General features: G+C 43.0%; 1 protein-coding gene across 2 annotated transcripts in view; it reads right to left on the bottom strand.

Annotated features, from left to right (window-relative positions):
• Positions 1–18,219, bottom strand: part of DOCK5 (dedicator of cytokinesis 5) — a 224,520-nt gene that overhangs the window by 68,082 nt on the left and 138,219 nt on the right. For both annotated transcript variants that reach the window (XM_024130807.3, XM_055087329.1), the window contains exons 23-30: positions 15,695–15,806; positions 13,637–13,707; positions 12,928–13,034; positions 10,757–10,893; positions 8,738–8,833; positions 5,857–5,955; positions 1,928–2,022; positions 552–630 (exon numbers count right to left, since the gene is read on the bottom strand). In XM_024130807.3, the coding sequence (XP_023986575.1) occupies positions 552–630; positions 1,928–2,022; positions 5,857–5,955; positions 8,738–8,833; positions 10,757–10,893; positions 12,928–13,034; positions 13,637–13,707; positions 15,695–15,806 (796 nt within the window). The remainder of the gene's footprint in view (positions 1–551; positions 631–1,927; positions 2,023–5,856; positions 5,956–8,737; positions 8,834–10,756; positions 10,894–12,927; positions 13,035–13,636; positions 13,708–15,694; positions 15,807–18,219) is intronic.

Here is an 18,219-nt window from a genome sequence, read left to right as displayed (position 1 = left end):
CTGGTGGCGCAGTGGTTGAGAGTCCGCCTGCCAATGCAGGGGACACGGGTTCGTGCCCCGGTCCGGGAAGATCCCACATGCCACGGAGCAGCTGGGCCCGTGAGCCACAGTCGCTGAGCCTGCGCGTCCGGAGCCTGTGCTCCGCAACGGGAGAGGCCACAACAGTGAGAGGCCCATGTACCACAAAAAAAAAAAATTTTTTTAAGTACCCTGTAACGGAAGCAGGACCTTGTCTGCCTTCACCAGGGCCTAGAATAGTGCCCTATATATATAACTCTAATATTTGTTGGATGAACGAATGAATGAAGATGGAGCTAGTGACCAACAGTTTTGCTATCACTTTGGACTTTCAAACAGGTGTTTATACAAACTGCTCTTTGGACACTAAACCGTTTGTAGGTAGAGGAATACCTGCGTGCCTACCTGCAAGCAGGTGTGTTTGTGTGTATTTGTGTTATGATACAAAATCTGAGGTGATGTTTTCCAAAATGAAACGGTTCTCTTGCTTTGGCTGAGAACTCAAGGAACTCCTAGGTGAGTCGCATGCTTACCTGAAGTTCAAAGCTTGCCTGATCCATGAAGAATCTTGTGAGAACCTCAGCAAACTGATTTATGGCACGGAGGAAAACCCTAGGGGAGGAAAAACACACTGGGTAAAGAAGGCAACTTCATGCTCTTTGAAACATTTTCCATCTATGTTAAGAGCCAAAGCAAATCAAACCTGGACTTGGCAATCTAAGACCTTTAGATCTATCAAGGTCCTTTGAGACCAACAACGGCACATTCTACAGAGAAGGTCAGTGAAGATCAGTTTCTTGAACTGACTACTAGCACAGCTCAAGGCTGCATCACAATTTAGCCAGTTCAGGGTACAGCTCAGAGGACAAGCCAGGGCTCCTGAGCCTCAGACCAGGGCTCCTTTGGCTCCATCGTGATGCTTATGTTTTAAAGTCTAGGACTTCGGATGCAATTGTTTCTCTAATCTGTACATAGTTGGGAAGGGTTTTTCTAATCAGGTATCAGGACCACGGAGAGTTAACAATAATGCTTATCATAATGATTTACTTTATTTAGCTCTCTAAAAATCCTGAATCTCTTTTAGTATCTGTATTCAGCCCATTTCACTTTCATTCAACAAGTCTTTGTTGAGGACCAGCAACTGCAAAGCGCTGGCTTAGGTTTTGCCTTGAAAGAATGGTTCCTGGTCTTAAGAAATCTACAACTTGGTGCAGATCATTTGCAACCTGAAAATCGAACCATGACCCAACAAAGAATATGGAAAATTCTAGGAGGGGGTATCAAAGAGGTGTGGGGAAATCAAAAGAAGAGAAGATGACATCCAGATCAGAACGGCTTCCCTTGGAGATGGCATTAGAGAAGGACCTTAAGGAATGGGAGGCATGTTGATGGCCAGAGACAATGGGGCAGACACTGCAGGTGGAAGCAGCTGCGTGAGTGGAGGCACAGAACATGTTCAGCGTCAGGGTCAGGGTTAGGTGGGAAGAGGCCAGTTTGATTCGAGGGCAACTTGTATATAGAGGGAAACAGTGGAAGACAAGGCTAGAAAAGCAGGGTGGGCCAGGATGCAGAGGCCTTGAATGTCAGGATGGTGAAGGCCAAATGGAGACACTGAAAGACAACTTGCAGAGCTGATGCTGGCAATCAACATGAAAGCAATGAGGAGGTTATAGCAAAAAGAAGAGAGTAGAGAGCCCGAGTCAGAGTGACCACAGTAGCCTGCATGGAATCAAGAACAGGAGCATGTAAACCAGGACCACGAGGAGGACCTGCTCCTCCTGCGGGAGGACCCTTACTTTACAGATGGTGGACTTGAAGCAAAGAGATTTAACATGCTTCACAAGGGTCAAAACCTAGTTTCCAGACCCACGTTTTCAAATGCTTCCGGCCCTGTGATGGTCGGTCTCACCTGCTCTGTGTCATATTCATGACCATCCAGTCTTTGGCGTAGACGTTCTTTCCAATTAGATCCTTAAACATGATAAAAGTTTCCATGAGGAAGTCCTGCAGAAAACAAAGGAGGAATGGTTGGGGGAAAACTGGGTTACACTTCATAAGCCTTTCCTCCAGCACACTGACGTAAAGGAAGGAACACGATGGCCCAGGTCCCATAACAGTCTATCTTTTGAGTAAGGTTTATAGGGATAACAGAGCATTTTTTTTAAAAATTTTCTTTTATATTGGAGTATAGTTGATTAACAATGTTGTGTTAGTTTCAGGTGTACAGCAAAGTGATTCAGTTATACATATACATGCATCTATTCTCTTTCAAATTCTTTTTCCATTTAAGTTATTACGGAATATTGAGCAGAGTTCCCTGTGCTATACAGTAGTTTCTTGTGGTCATCTATTTTAAACATAGCAGTGTGTATGCAACAGAGCATTCTTACAGGTATCCTATGATTTGATGTTTACATCATATAATCTGATAAGGAAGAGAAGGATTAAAAAATTGTCTGTATTTTATAAATGATAAAACTGAGACTGTTGAAAAATGAAACGACTGGCTTAAGGCCATAGATACCAAGAAGCTGGAGAGCTGGGAAGAGACCTTGGGATTCTGGATCCCAAGTTCAGAGCCATAATATCTTCAGTCCTCGGCTGCCAATGTTGTCTGAATAGATCTACTGTACTTCAAATGAATTCACCAACAACTGTGAGAAAACTGATAACTTTTTTTTTTTAACTTTTTGGTGTCTTTTAAAAATTGAGTTACAATTAACATACTAACACTTTATATTAGTTAATTAATATTAACATAATATTAGTTTCAGGTGTACAACACAGTGATTCGATGGTTTTATACATTAGGAAATGATGACCACAATAAGCCCAGTTACCATCTGTCACCATACAAAGTTGTTACAACATTGCTGACTGGATTCCCTATGTGTACATTACATCCTGGGACTTATTTGTTTTACAGCTGGAAGTCAGGATCTCTTAATCCCCCCTTCACCTCTTTCATCCATCTCTCTATCCTCCTTCCCTCTAGCAACCACCAGTTTGTTCTCTGTATCTGAGTCTGAGAAAACTGATACTTCTAATAACTCTGAGTCCCAATTCTCCCTTATTATTATTAGAACAGAACAAAAATGCTATAAATAAGAAGCAGTCATGATTCTTCCTCTTCCAGGAACGTTACCATGCGTAGCCTGGGGGGAGGGTCCTAAATGGTCCTTAGGAAGAGATTATAGCAGTGGATCATCATGTCTGTAAAAACTAATAACAAAAGCCCAGTATTGAAAAAAACAGCTATTCTACTCGAAAGAGGGCTAAGAGGAAAAAGTAACTCAGAACAATCGGGCTAAAAATCAAAGCTAAAAAGTTTGGAAAGCTTTTTAATTTATTAGTTAGTTAAATTTAGACATTTTCCGCTCAGATTCCTGAAATGAAAATCCAGTCCAATGTCTCTGGCACTAAACCGTGCAGTTCTAGCTCATGAATGACATCATATACAGAAAGAACACGGGGCTTGGGAGGCAGGGGGCCTGGGTTCTATTTCTAACAATATTCCTCTGAGACCCTGGTCCTGTTGGCTAACCAGTACACTTCGGATGCCAAACAGCATAGGAATGGGAGCAATTCCAGCTCTCAAGTCTGCGCTACTTCCTTCTGGTTCAATGGAGAGTCAAACTTTTCTACCCGCCATTCTGAAATCACAGACATAGTTCACAAGTTTTTCAGTTTTTCATCATCCATTTTAAGTGCATCCATTACTTATTAATTATCCTATTACTTTTTTTCCTCAGGTCAACAGGAGCTGATGGTTTGTGAAACAAGGATGTAGATGCCGGTTATCTATTCTGATGCCAACTCTATATTCAACTCTAGTGCTCTCAATGAACTGTAAACAGTGATGACATAATAAAGGCAATTCACAGATAACCCCAGGCCTCACTTTATCTACCACTTCCCAAAGTCTTTCAAGTGATTTCTTCAGAAACAGCAGGAGTGAGAGAAAGGACAGTCCACTGGAGGTCAAAGGGCTTAGCTGTACCCTGCACTTCTGCCACTGATGACCACTGTTCCCTTGGGGACAATAATCCTCTTTTAATTAGATGATGCAGGGGAGGAGCTCACCACTGTCCTGGAAAACAGGAGTTAAATCTAGTTTGTTTGTTTTCTTCTTCTTTTTGCTTACTTGAAGGAGCCAAATTGTCAAGAGTTCGAATTTAGTATAACTTTCTTTATTCTTCCTGCTTTCAGAAGGAAATCTGAAAAAAGAAGTCACTAAACTATTTTTATATTAATTTTATCTTACATAATAATAATATAATATTATATATGTAATTATAATGTAATATCATTATCATTATTATAAGTAGTTGGTTCTCATAGCTAGTAACACATGCCAGGCACAAAGTGAGGCATTTTCCACATGTCCACTCATCAATACTCACATTAACTACCTTCTGCCCCCAGGTAGGTACCATCCTACAGAGGAGGAAACTGAGGCGTAGTGAGGTTAGACAGCTTGCCCAAAATTTCATAGAGGGAAGCAGAATAGCCAGAATTCAAATCCAGATCCGGGTGTTCCAAAGCCTGTGTTCTTAAACCCACTACGGAGGAGAAAACACTGCTACCCTCGGCTTCCACCTCTCCCCACCTCTCCCCTTTTCCTAATTCTCTCGCCCAGATCTCTGCAAGCACAGCTACAGATCGCTACAGATTCCTGTACCACGCTGCCAGCCAGAGCATGGCCTACATGGAGGTCCACATAGGACTCCAGACTAAGCCCCATTAAGTCCTTTATTGTGGTCCAGGACAGTGCTCCGAGGGTTCATCATTGGATCAGTTACAACTAATAATAATAAACAGTACAATTCCTTGTGTGTTTTTCCATCATGTAGACCTCACAGAAAGGAGAGTGATTGGAACAGAAAGAGCTGGATATCCTTGGGTGTACTGGCCACATGCTATCAGTATATTAAAGGCAGAAAGTGGAAAATCTAGATCATAAAGAAAATTGGAATACGCACGAATGATGCGAAGTTACCCAGAGCAAAGATGAGTGCAATGAGACCTTGCCTGTTAATACAGCTCCCTGTCCAGCCCACTACTTCACAAGATAAGACAAAACCTTCAGGGATTTTTTTTTTTTTTTTTTTTTTTTGGCCATGCAGCTTGTTGTATCTCAGGTCCCCAACAAGGGATTAAACCCAGGCTACGGCAGTGAAAGCACCAAGCCCTAACCACTGGACAGCCAGGGAATTCTCATCTTCAGGGATGTTTAACAGCCACTAACAATTCCCTGAAGGGGAGGATCCTGGGGAAGCAGCCAGAGACCTAACTTAGCCTCTTGGGCCACCTTCGGCTGTATGCTTAATAGTTAACTATGAGAACAATTTTCTTGTTTAAAACAGAAGAGAATGGAATCTTTTCAACTGACGATAACTTACAACTGTTACCTGGAGCAGGTATTACCTCTTTTTGTTTCCCTCTACAAGGAATACTGAAAAGGATGACATCAACCACATCTTAAAAGACCATGAACATCTCTGCCTCCTAAAATCCTTGCCAGGGCATGGGTGACTATTGTCCCTGAAAGTGAGACACTGTCCTCTTCTGAGAGCAAAAGAGGTCACCCAAATGTTTCTAAATATGGGCTCGCTCTAAATCCAAGAGACTTAGGTGGCTGCATGAGGACGTCCTGGTATATGTACTGTACTCTTCTTCAAATCCTGTGGCAGAGAAAAACTCTCCCTCTTGTAATCACTGTGGAAAGCGACACAGCATTCGGAGGTGTGTGGGAAGAGAACCTTAGACCCATGATGCTCAGCTCTGCCCAAATATGAGAAGTCTTAAAGTTACCAGGATCCAATGAAGACAACTTACAATAATGTCTTGTCTGGTCTTGAAAGTGCTGATGTAGTGGCTGTAGTGGCTCTCGTCCATCTGCCGCAGGATGGCAATCATGCAGGCAATGAAACTCCCCTGGAAGGAGACCGAAAACACAAATCCCAGATCCTTAGACCACCAACTGACAAAGCAAGATTTGGGTGCATGTACTTTGGTTTTCCCCACCCAATTAACTATGCAGGGACCCCAGCACGCTGGAAACATACTACATTCTAAAGGTCCAAAGGCATGTGCTGTGCAGTTTCTGCTAAAAATAAGCTCCTTTCAGGTTTGAGTGAAGCAGCGTGGAGGGCTTCACTCATCCTATGAATAGCCATGACCTCTGAAATCCTGTCAGTCAGGGGATACTGACTGTAAGATCTCAGCTCGATGACTAGTTAAGCTGTAACAACTTGTAGACCCCGAGTTGCTTGTTGAGACAGAGGTGTAATAGAGACGTCCAGGGAGAAACGTCCAAAGCAGTTAGATCATTTAAATAAATTTGAGCTTGGAAGAGAGCAAAGAGGAAAAAGAGAGGTCGTAAAACTGAGTGGAAGAGCAGAAGAGAGGCTAGGAGAGCTCCCTGCTGGACCACTTCAGTGTCATTTCACCAGCTCTAGAATCCTTTGGCCAGTGATTCCTAGCATGTTGTGCTGTGTAATTGTGGACCTGGTTTGAAGAAAGGGATAGGATAATTAGACGATTACCATCATTTCCATTTTTGAGACCAGGAATTACATAGTCAACTTGCCTTCCCCTAGTCCAACCATATTTGAGCCACAGACTTAATTTTCTATCCAGAGGGCAAGTGTCTAAGGTAGTACCCTCTTGTATTCATATAGTTATGAAAACAACACAAATTTAAGTGAACTTGGCACAGAGGAGATGAAAATACAGCTGTTCCTGGGATGGAGAGAATAACTTCCTAAACACAAAAACAGTGAAATACTATCCATGTACACCTCTCTCTGAATGAATGTCTGTCTTAGGTCTCTTTTGTTTAAAAAAGTTTATTTTTCTAATTATAAAGTGATGTAAACTTATTATACTAAGGCTTTGATATATATTGCCAAACCAGCATATAGTTTGCATTACCATCAGCACCTAACACTATTTGTTTCTCCAGGCCTTTGCCAAGTGTTTGTCCAAATTTTACCCTTTCAGGAAAGCCTGTTTTTTATTCTGGCTGCACCACGTGGCTTGTGGGATTCTAGTTCCCTGACCAGGGATCGAACCTGGGTCCCTGGCAGTGAAAGTGTGGAGTCCTAACCACTGGATGGCCAAGGAAGACCCAGGAAAGCCATTCTTAATCAGCTTACGTAAATTGTAACTCTTTTACCCTAACTCCCCTTATCCCACTCATTTTTTTCTCCATAGCGCTTATAGCCTTCTAATACTCTGCCATTTATTTTTTTGTTATTGTTCTTGCTAGAATGTAAGCTTCTCTAAGGTAGTGATTTTTGTCTGTTTTGTTTCCTGATATATCCCCAGCATCTAGAACAGTGCCTGGCTTACAGTAGTTTCTTAATACATATGTGTTGAATACGTGGTTTTTATTTACCATAGCAATTTGGGATAGTTCTTTTTCTATGTCCTCTGATTAAAATCTAATCAGAGATTTTAGCATCGCAAAAGATGCACCTTTAGTAAAAGATGCTTCATTTTAATGATGATACAACTCGGCCTCTCAACAGTTACCTCTGGTCTCAATCACACTTTTTATCTGACATTTAATAGACATAACAGGCGGAGAATAAGAGGCCAGGGCAACACTGGCATTTCTAACAGCATGCTAATCCCAAGTTCTTTAAATGGTTTTTCCTTGAACTACAAGGGCTAGATGGTACCACAGGGCACCGATTTATAAGCACATTAAATATCACGGGGAATATGATGCGAAGGGGAAAACTGAATTTATCAGACTTCCTCTCATGGTGACTATAGTGCATAGTTGGGAACATAACTTGGTGAGCTGCTGGGGGTGGGCATGGCTGACAGCATGCAAGGCGCTGCCTCCAGGCTGGTTGCCCAGGGCCAAAGCCCACCTCAATCACCTGGTGGTTGTGTAACCTTGCTCAGGTTTTTGCACGCTTCCTCATTTGCAAAATGGAGCTTGGTGTGAAATTTCAATGAAATTTAAGTGCTTAAGATAGTTTCTAGCACACACACAAAAATGAGCTAACAGTGACTACTACCATTATCATCACGCTGGCTGGACATACTGATACTATTACTGTTATCATTCTAACAAAGGCGGATCCACACAAAGCATGCGTACATTGAGAATTACAACTAAACTGCTTGAGACAATAGAGGACATGCTAAATGCAGTCAGCTAAACCCCTAATTTTCTGCTCACCAAGGCTCATATTTTCCTGAAATAAAATATTAAGCAAATATTTAAAGAGCATTAGGTCGAATGGGTCCCAAGTTCTCAGTCCACCTAGGGTGCCTGCATATCTCAGTGGGTCTCTGCTTTAATAATATTATAAGAGGCTTTTGTTTCACCTTCCATATGAGCAAGACTCCTTAAGAATGGATCCACATGATTTGTATTGGCAAGATCCTTTAAAATTTTCCCCCATTCGCCTCCCCTACCTCCTTGGTGGATCATTTTCCCTCAAGAGAAAATCAGCATCAGATCTACTCACAGTTATAACGAAGAGTCACTCATCCAGGGGGGCTGTAAAGTTCTAGACCCCATTCATTTCCCGAGGGAGCTATGCCACCCAGCCCGCAGCGCAGACAGGAAACTGGGATGGGAGGGGCCTACGTGAATTTGGTCTCGAGACACTGCTCCCCAAAGCCCCTCAATGGGCAGGTGGCATGGGCCACTAAGAAGCTGCGATGGCTGTGTGGTCCCCTGGGTGACACTCACGATGTGGGGAGACTGTCGGCTCATCCCAATCACGGTCCGGTTGACCCTTCTCAGCAGCCGTTCCATTACCAGCTGTACGTGCAGCGCCGTGGGACCCTGAGGGGGAAACAAAGGGATGGACACCACTTCTTCTGACTCAGCTTCACTTTTCTTAAAGAAACCTTGGACTGCTGAGAGTTCTCTTTAACTCTCATTCTGGTTCTTCAGTACAAAGCCATCTCTTGTCCAAGAGGGGGAAATACTGTCACAGAACGATACGTAATGTTATTAAGGAATCTGCTGAACATAATTGGTTCTAACATTTAAAAGATGAACGTGGAGATAGATGCAGGGGAAGAAAGCTTCTCTAATGACCCAGGTCATCTGGGCTCGCTGAGAGCTCCCTGTAGCCAGCAACTCAACAGTTTATGGGGACTCCCACTAGCACGAGATACTTGGTCCTGATGCTGAGTAGATCAGGTTACCCAGGACAATGTGGCACATGAGTTGGGAAGAAAAAGGCAAAAACATGAAGTTCTTGCTACCTCCTCTCTAGGATGTAAAACAACAAGAAATTCAAGTCAAGGAGATTGTTATGGACTGATCACTCGCATTCAAAATTCCTGTGTTGAAGCTCTAACCCCTAATGTGATGGTATGTGGAGATGAGGCTTTTGGAGATAGATAATCAGGTCATGAAGGCAGGGCCTGGGACTGATAGGTTAGTATCCTTAGAAGAAGAGACACCTGAGAGCTTGCCCTACCAAGGAAAGGCATTGTGAGGACACAACGAGAAGGTGGCCATCTGCAGGACAGGAAGAGGGCCTCACCAGGACCCAACCATGCAGGCACCGTGACCTTGAACTTCCAAGCCCCAAGAACTATGAGGAATACATTTCTGTTGTTTAATGCACCCAGGCTGCAGTATTTTGTCTCGGCAGCTCGAGCAGACTAAGCCGGGGATTTACTCTTCTGACTCCGTCATGTATGACTGTGAGAAATTATTTAACTTTGTGGAGCTTCAATTTTCATAGCTGCGAGAAAAGAAAGAAGAGATCCCGTACAGGAATGAGCGGGGCTGATGCACCCAGCAGTGCCTCATGAACGTTCAGGCTTTCTTTCCCTGTGGTTTGATGCTATACTCCTTCAGCTCCAACTTATCAATATTCAAGTTGCCTTTCCAAAGCCTTTACCCATTATTGCTTCTTGACAGATATTCGAATCTCCTGCTTAATGCTTCAAACAACTAGATCACTGCTCTTTATGTAATTTTATTAAAACACCAAGTATCGTTAGCGTCCCCTCTCTCCCACCCTCCTTTCTTTCCTTCCTTGCTTTGTATTATTTCTCTGCTGCTTCCTATTTCTTTAAATGAAAATGATTCATAACACCTGCCTCTCTGTAGGAACATGGGTGCCGTGTAGCCATCACGGGGGGCAGCGACTATGGTTTGTCTTCGACTGAAAACATTCTGCAAAGTTCTCCAGCCTCTTGAGTGGAGGCTATGACAGGTCTATCTCTAGAACATGGAAAATCCAGGCAGTGTGGGCCCAGGTTTTTTGAGGGGGAGGACATGAGGTGAGATTTAAAACGAAAAACACACATCATTTCTACTAGGCTCCAGAAGGAAGGATCAGTTTCAGAGAGAACATAAAATGAGAACTTCTCAGAAGCTCCAGTAGATCTACAATAGTGCTGTCAGGTACCGGAGGTATAAGAGGGTAGAGGTTTCTACCTAACAAGTCTAAACAGGGCTCTGGATCTGAAAAGTCCTCACCAGGATCTCAGTGATGGGCAAACTGGGCCATTCAGGAAAATCAGCCAGTAGCAGCCCCAGCAGTAGGTGGATCTCCCTGGACCTAGATTTGCATGACAGATTCTAGCCGGGAGAAGCCTCTCTAAACACCTCTAAAATGGGTGCAGCCTGCCCCAGCGCCCAGGTTCTCAACTGCCTGGGACTAGGAGAGCCGTGCAGTGGTTCCTGTCCCAGGCCATCGGACCAGTGTACGCTCTGCTCTGCATCAGCGACTCTTTGACTCACCACATCCTTCCTGTCCAGAACTTCCAGGAGGTAGCTCAGAAGCTGCGAGCTGGCCTCATGGTCAGGCTTGCTGGAGTTGTCGTCTAACTGGCCGCTGAGCTGGTCTATCAGCAGAGGCAACAGCACGTCTCTGCACTCTGAGGGGGAAAATGCAGACCACTCACCAGCTGTAGGAGCGCCCCCCCCGAACTGCCTGGCTCCTTCCTGTAACTCCCTCAATGCCTGTCCCCCGCCAGCTCCCAGCTCTGCACTCAGCCCTGCAGGGGCTCCTCCAGGCCACCGAGGAGCATGTGGTTTTAGGCACGGAACTTTAGCCCTGTACCTTGACCTTAAAAACAAAGAAAATCCCACCTATTGTGGGTCCACGTAGCCAAATGTTTAAAGTATTTAACAATTTCTTTAGCTTTTTTTTTTTTTTTAAAAAAGGCCAACTTGGGAATTCCCTGGCGGTCCAGTGGTTAGGACTCCGCGCTTCCACTGCAGGGGGCACGGGTTCGATCCCTGGTCGGGGAACTAAGATCCCACAAGCGGCGCAGCACAGCCAAAAAAAAAAAAAAAAAAAAAAAAAAAAGCCAACTTGATACTTGCAAGCTAAGTCATATGAAACTAATAAACTAAGCAAGTTATATGGTTTAATTTTTTTGAAATGTTCCACCTGATGGAGAAAATGTACTCAAAAATTCCTATAAATACTGAGGAGCTTCACCAGCACATCTCAGTGTTGCACAGACATTCTGTTCATGCTTTCGCCGGCACGTGGACTTCATAAAGTAAGGTATTATCTTCCTACTATGTCTTCCTTCTGAGATCTTCACAATGATAAAATATCATTCTGATGAGTGCAGACGTTCTGAGTACTAACAGAAACGACTGTGAACGGTGATAATACTTCCTCTGTTGGAATCTTCCAGGGCTCCCTTGCTCTTCTGCTCAAACAACGCATCTTTATTGTCTCATTTATGCTTTATGCATCCTTAGAGGCAGGGGGAAATCACAGCATAGTTAAGAGGTTGACTAGTATTAAGTTTTCCACTTCAGAGCACTCACTAGCTTTCTGCACTGCCCCTGACTGGGTCCTTGGAACAGCTGAAATGTCTAAGCACAAATTCTGAGGCTCAGAAAAGGTCAGAGCCAAAAGACGTGCTGATATGATCTAGTTCAAGTCCATCCTTCCATAGACACAGAAGCTGAGACTTAGAGAAGGTCCCTCATTCGTCCAAAGTTACATAACTAGCCAGGGGCAAGGCTAGAAGGGTTCTCCCACCAACAACCCACTCAACTTTTCCTATTTCTGAGGTGTCCTGCTAGCCCTCAGACCCTCCAGCCAATACACCCTGCATGAGTCACCCTCCGGGCCTCCCTGACCTGGTGGTGGCTTCAAAAGAAGCTCCCACAGCTGCCCCACCCTAGCGAGTCTTGGGTTTACTGGGAAAGAACCAGGTATTGGACCTCTTTCCCACGTCAACTTTGGGACAGGAACACAGTGATTTCCACCTGGTGGCTACGTGCTTGACTCTAGTTACAAAATGAAGAGTCTTTTATCAGTGTAAGAGTGTTCTCCTCTACGCTCCCAGCAGTATGATGGTAGTCTGGCTCTCCTACAGCTCCACCCAAAACCTCCCTGATTTATACTGATCGCCAATTTCCATGGCGTAAGTCCTTCTTCTATGGTCACTCTTCAGCCACTCAGATGACGTGACTGGGCATGGAGTCGAGAAGAGATGTGCATAACCAGTTCTGCCGAGCCAGTATAAGTGGCATGCAGTCCATCACTGCCCTACAGCATCATGGCATCACTGCCTGCCCCAGCCCCTGGTTACTGACGTTATACTCTAAGTCAAAGGAGATGCATTTGTTTAAAAGGACCGTCTTTACTGCTTGCCTGTTACTTTATGGGGTTCCTATTTTGAGGACAAAGTCTGCTAATTAATGAAACACGACTTCCAATTAAAGATTGAAGAACACATGATTTTGCTCTTTCAGGAACTATGGGAATGCTGAACTGATTTCACCTTCTCCTTAAAACCGGTTTCCCAGGAGGTCCTCAAGTACCAGCGAACGACTGGCGAGGACATTATTGACATTAAAAAAAAAAAAAAAAAAGGCAGTGTTGGCTGAAGAAGACACAAGACTGGGATTTCTGTAAGCAGCAGTTTTTGGTGGAGACTCACCTGATTGCCGGAAAAGATTGCTCTCTACTATCTTGGTCATGCAGTTCAGTTTCTGGCGAACTAACTGATTGTCAGGGATGCTCTGAATGAACTTGCAGAAGAGCACGCTGGAAGAGAAACCCCAGTAGTCACTGTTTTCATTCTGCCGAGTTGAAGGGAGCATTACGCTCTTCCCCTCTACTGGGAAATTATTTGGGCGTGGACAGGTTTACCTGGAATTCTCTCCCCAGTGACCTGAGAGTCTGTCTCTAGGAAGCAAAGGAGAGGCTGTATTCCGTGCTCACTCCAGGGCTCAGCCTGGGAGCTAAGTCAGCCTAATCTGGCAAATTAGTCAGGTCCATCACTGCTTTGCAGACCTACCTTCACCCTCAATTTCTGCAAAAGTCTTTTCCGGCTACCTCCACCCCAGTGTGTCAATCACCATCTGACTCAGCATTTCGGGGGTACTTAGGTATAGGGCTGGAAGCATATTATTATGTACTTTTTTCTGTAGTTAATTTTATGCCTGTGAGTCTTGTTTCCCTGGAGAAAGTGCAAACCTCTCTGAGGGACTGGCTTTGTGTCTTCTTTTATGGCTTCCACAGAACTGAGCACAAAAAGGTGTTCGGTCAATACGTGTTAGAAGAATCACAGCATGTGTAGCCGCCTAAGCTCAAGACAGCAGGGGAGCTGCTTCTCTGTTCAAAAACAAAAGTTTTTGGCTATTTACCTGAGCTCAACTGGATCGAACACAAGTTTGACGTCATTAATGATGCTAGGAAGGTACTTCAAGGCTGCCCCCTGCAAGAAAAACACCGAAGGCATATTCAGTTGCCAAGCAGGACAAATACAGAATTTCCTGCTTGATCCCAGGAAGAAACGACTGATGCTGTGATATTGAACAGGGAACTGGACACAGACACTCTCGCAATGAAGAAGAAAGCTGATGTTGCTCTACACGATCTCCCAAGATCTTTTTCCCGAAAAGTCCAGAGGCACAGCTTTCTGCCCTCACCACCCAAGAGCCACTGTCCATTTAGAATTCAGTTTTCTATCCAAGGAAGTAGTTAAAATCTTGACATCTCCCTCACAAAGTTGCCAAAGAGAGCAAAAAATAAAGCTCGACCTTGAGTCTTTAGGGATTACATATTTTACCTCAAAAAACTGATAATGATAAGATGATGGGGACGATGGGCTTCTGGGAAGAAGGGGAGCCCTAAGAATAAAGCCTGTTGCTTGAATCATCATCAGGATCAACTGGCTGAATTCACAGGGTCCAGAAATGCCATTCAAGGGACGTCTAAAAGGGTAGCTTGTCATCTTTGGTGAAACGTCCATTTAGATCTTCTGCCCATTTTTTGATTGGGGTGTTTGTTTTTCTGATATTGAGTTGTATGCGCTGCCTGTATATTTTGGAAATTAACCCCTTGGTGGTCGCACTGTTTGCGAATATTTTCTCCTAGTCTGTCGGTTTCCTTTTCGTTTTCTTTATGGTTTCCTTTGTTGTGCAAAAGCTTTTCAGTTTGATTAGGTCCCATTTGTTTATTTTTGCTTTTATTTCTTTTGCCTTGGGAGACTGATCTAAGAAAATATTGCTACGATTTATGTCAGAGAATGTTTGGCCTATGTTCTCTTCTAGGAGTTTTACGGTGTCATAGATTATATTTAGGTCATTAAAACAGGCACATGAAAAATGCTCAACATCGCTAATTATTAGAGAAAAGCAAATCAAAACTACAATGAGGTATGACCTCACACCGGTCAGAATGGCCATGATCAAAGAGCTTACAAATAATAAATGCTGGAGAGGACGTGGAGAAAAGCAAACCCTCTTATACTGTTGGTGGGAATGTAAATTGGTGGAGCCAATTTTTATGGAAAACAGTATGGAGGTCCCTTAAAAAACTAAAAATAGAGTTACCATATGATCCAGCAATCCTACTCCTGGGCATATATCCAGAAAAGATGAAAACTCTAATTTAAAAGATACAGACACCCCAATGTTCATTGCAGCACTATTTACAATAGCCAGGACATGGAAGCAACCTAAATGTCCATTGACAGGTGAATGGATAAAGAAGATGTGGTATATATACACAATAGAACACTCCAGAGCAGTAAAATGAATGAAATAATGCCATTTGCAGCAACATGGATAGACCCAGAAATTATCATACTAAGCAAAGTCAGGAAGAGAAAGACAAATACCATATGATATCACTTATATGTGGAATCTAAAAAATAATACAAATAAATTTATGTATAAAACAGAAACAGACTCACAGACATAGAAAACAACCTTATGGTTACCAAAGGGGAAGAGAAGGGAGGGATAAATTAGGAGTATGAGATTAACAGATATACACCACGGTATATAAAATAGATAAACAACAAGGATTTACTGTATAGCACAGGGAACTATATTCGATATCTTGTAATAACTTATAATTAAAAGAATTTAATATATATATATACACACACATATATATATTTGAATCGCTTCGCTGTATACCAGAAACTAACACAGTATTGTAAATCAAATCTACTTCAATAAAAATTAAAAATAAATAAATAAATAGCTTGTCTTTGGCAAACCAACATTTGAAAATACAAATGTACATAAAAGTTAAAACAAAGGGATTTCCCTTTACTTTCTATAAGTCATTTTAAATTAACAAGTTTTCCACGAACTAACTAGGATTAATTTTTTTTTTATCTCCCACCACGGCCAGTTCTATGTTGCCCCAGAACATCCTCACCGACAGCATTAAGAGTTACTCAAGCTGACCTTGATCTTGACAGCTTCCTCCAGAGGTCTGTCCATCAGCATATTGAAAGCGAGAAATAACTGGCGGATTGAATTACTAAATTCATCTCCATCTTCACTCTGGCCATAAAATCTTCAGAGAAAAAAGAGAAGGCGGGGAAAAAAAAAAAAAAAGAGAAGGCAGTCAGATTCTCCACCTTTAAAAGAAGTTTTGCAACAGATCTGTTGCCTACACAATGCTGGAGGCCCATGCCTCACTGGTCACCTCTTTACACCGTGCACAGAGGAGTCACACGTGCTCTTAGGTGGTTCAGGAAGGGGCCCAGTAGCTGGGAAGTTACCCCCACCTGGACAAAAGGAAGGTAGTGATTTGTACGTAAAGTCCTACAACAGAGCTCTCCCACTGGCCCCCTGAAGCTGTCTGAAGGCCAGTCTTAGTGATGTCCTCCCTCCTAGTGGCATGCGGGCATTTCCGGCACAGAGCGGGGAACGGCCGGAAGCAGCTTTGCCTCAAGTAGCAGGTAAGCCCTGCATGCAAACCTACCATCCTCAGCTCATTAGCAGAATGTCCAGCAAGCAGGGGACTCCCCGCCCAGCTACCTTCCCTGACAGCCCAGTCTTGCCCCTCCGCGCCTCCCCTCCTCCCTCTCTCTCCTCTTCTAACCTTTGTGTCTAATCACTCTGCCATTTGAATCATTCTGTCTCACCGCAACAAGCCCTGATCACTTGCGTTCAAGTTTCAGACAAGGGGTAGAGAAGCTGCTCAACCTAGAAACGTTCTGAGCCCAACCCCGTCTGCAAGCCCAGTTAGCACCCTTCTATCCACTGAACTGGCCACGCTGGTGCCGACCTGCCTTAATTGAGTTTCCTCAATTAAGGTTTTTTCTTTTTACGTTGTTTTGTTTGTTTGTTTTGGCCGTGCCCCGTGGCATGCGGGATCTTAGTTCCCCAACCAGGGATCGAACCTGTGCCCCCTGCAGTGGAAGCACAGAGTCTTAAACACTGGACTGCCAGGGAAGTCCCTCTTTTTATGTTTTTATGAGGATCTTTATTGCTGGACATCAGGGTTTGCTATACAAACTTTAGGTAAGGGAATGTTCCCTCAGTAGGACACCCTAACTGAATATGTGGAAATACAACATCATTACAAAACACAAAGATCCAACTATAAAAGACCACGTGGAGAGAAGCGGGGACTACAGAGGCTGGTTATATGCTCTGAGTGGGCGAACACTGCCTGCTTCTACCAGGGAAGGAGGAGCTGTCATTCGTCCAACTCAACTTTTGAGTCATTGAACATGTTCAAAAACCATAAAAATGTACAAATTCATTGTAGAAACTTTAAAAATGCAGAAAGGATAAAAAATAAACCTACTTAAAGCCCTCTTATCTATAGTTTACTCACATCTAACCAGTTTCCAATCCTGAAATATTTTTGAAATGTGATCATATTACACTTATGTCTTCTACCTTAGTTTTATTATTTAAGAACCTATCAGGGTTATCCTGCCTCATTAATATACCCTACGTTTGAAAGGGCTGAAGGTACATACTTTAACATTCCTCTTTGTTTATACCTGATGGATTTTTTTTCCATCAGATAGATTTTTAGATGGGGTATTACTGGACAAATGTGATATCTTCCTTTGCTCTGTGTGTGTTTGATTTTTATTCAGTGCCAAATTTCTGTCCTTAAGAATTTATCTTCCTATCAGCAATAAAACACAGGGCCAATTTTTGTCCAATCTCACCAAAGGATAAAGATTTTTCCTCTTTATCAAATGTGCAGGTAAAGATGGTGTGTGTGTATCACATTTTAATAGTATAAATTTCTTTTTAAATTTAACTGACCATTTGAAGTTTTCTTTTGTAAATTATGTTTTTATTTTGTAGTGTGTAAGGATATTTATCATTCTTTAGTTGATTTTTAAGAACCTTGAATTAGTAAATCTACTGACCTTTGAACTGTACTATAAGTTACAAGCTTTTTTTCCATGGTAATTGTTTGCCTTTAATTTTATGATTTTTTTAAAAACACAGAGTTAAAAAAATACACATGCTCAAATCACAGGCTTGAAATACTCTTACCTACAGCTTTACTCGTATTAACACATTAGCATGTTATCGATCTAGTTTCCAAACCTGCCTTAGAAAAATTTTTTAACAGTTTGGAAATCCAGCTATTATTGAAGGGTAGAGATGGCACTGGAGTTGTGGGCATTCCCAGAAAAGTTATTTCCTCATTCTTGACTTCTATTGTTTTTGATGGAACGATTATTCTAGAAATCCAAACGGGGAATTATCGTATCTCTGGGGCTTAGTTTTACCAGGTACTTAAGCCTGGTGTCAGCAAAGAAACACACATCTCAGGAAACAACTCCTCCAAACAACTGTCACCACTGTCCATCTACTCCCAACAACAGCTCATGATTTCTACACCCAACATCATCAGAAGCCCGTTGCTGTATTAAATACAGTCTCATGGGCTTCCCTGGTGGCGCAGTGGTTGAGAGTCCGCCTGCCGATGCAGGGGATACGGGTTCGTG

This window comes from Physeter macrocephalus, chromosome 9, assembly GCF_002837175.3.
Source record: "Physeter macrocephalus isolate SW-GA chromosome 9, ASM283717v5, whole genome shotgun sequence".
Taxonomy (NCBI): Eukaryota; Metazoa; Chordata; class Mammalia; order Artiodactyla; family Physeteridae; genus Physeter; species Physeter macrocephalus.
Note: the sequence above shows the minus strand (reverse complement) of the source record. Positions and strands in the feature narration are given on the sequence as shown.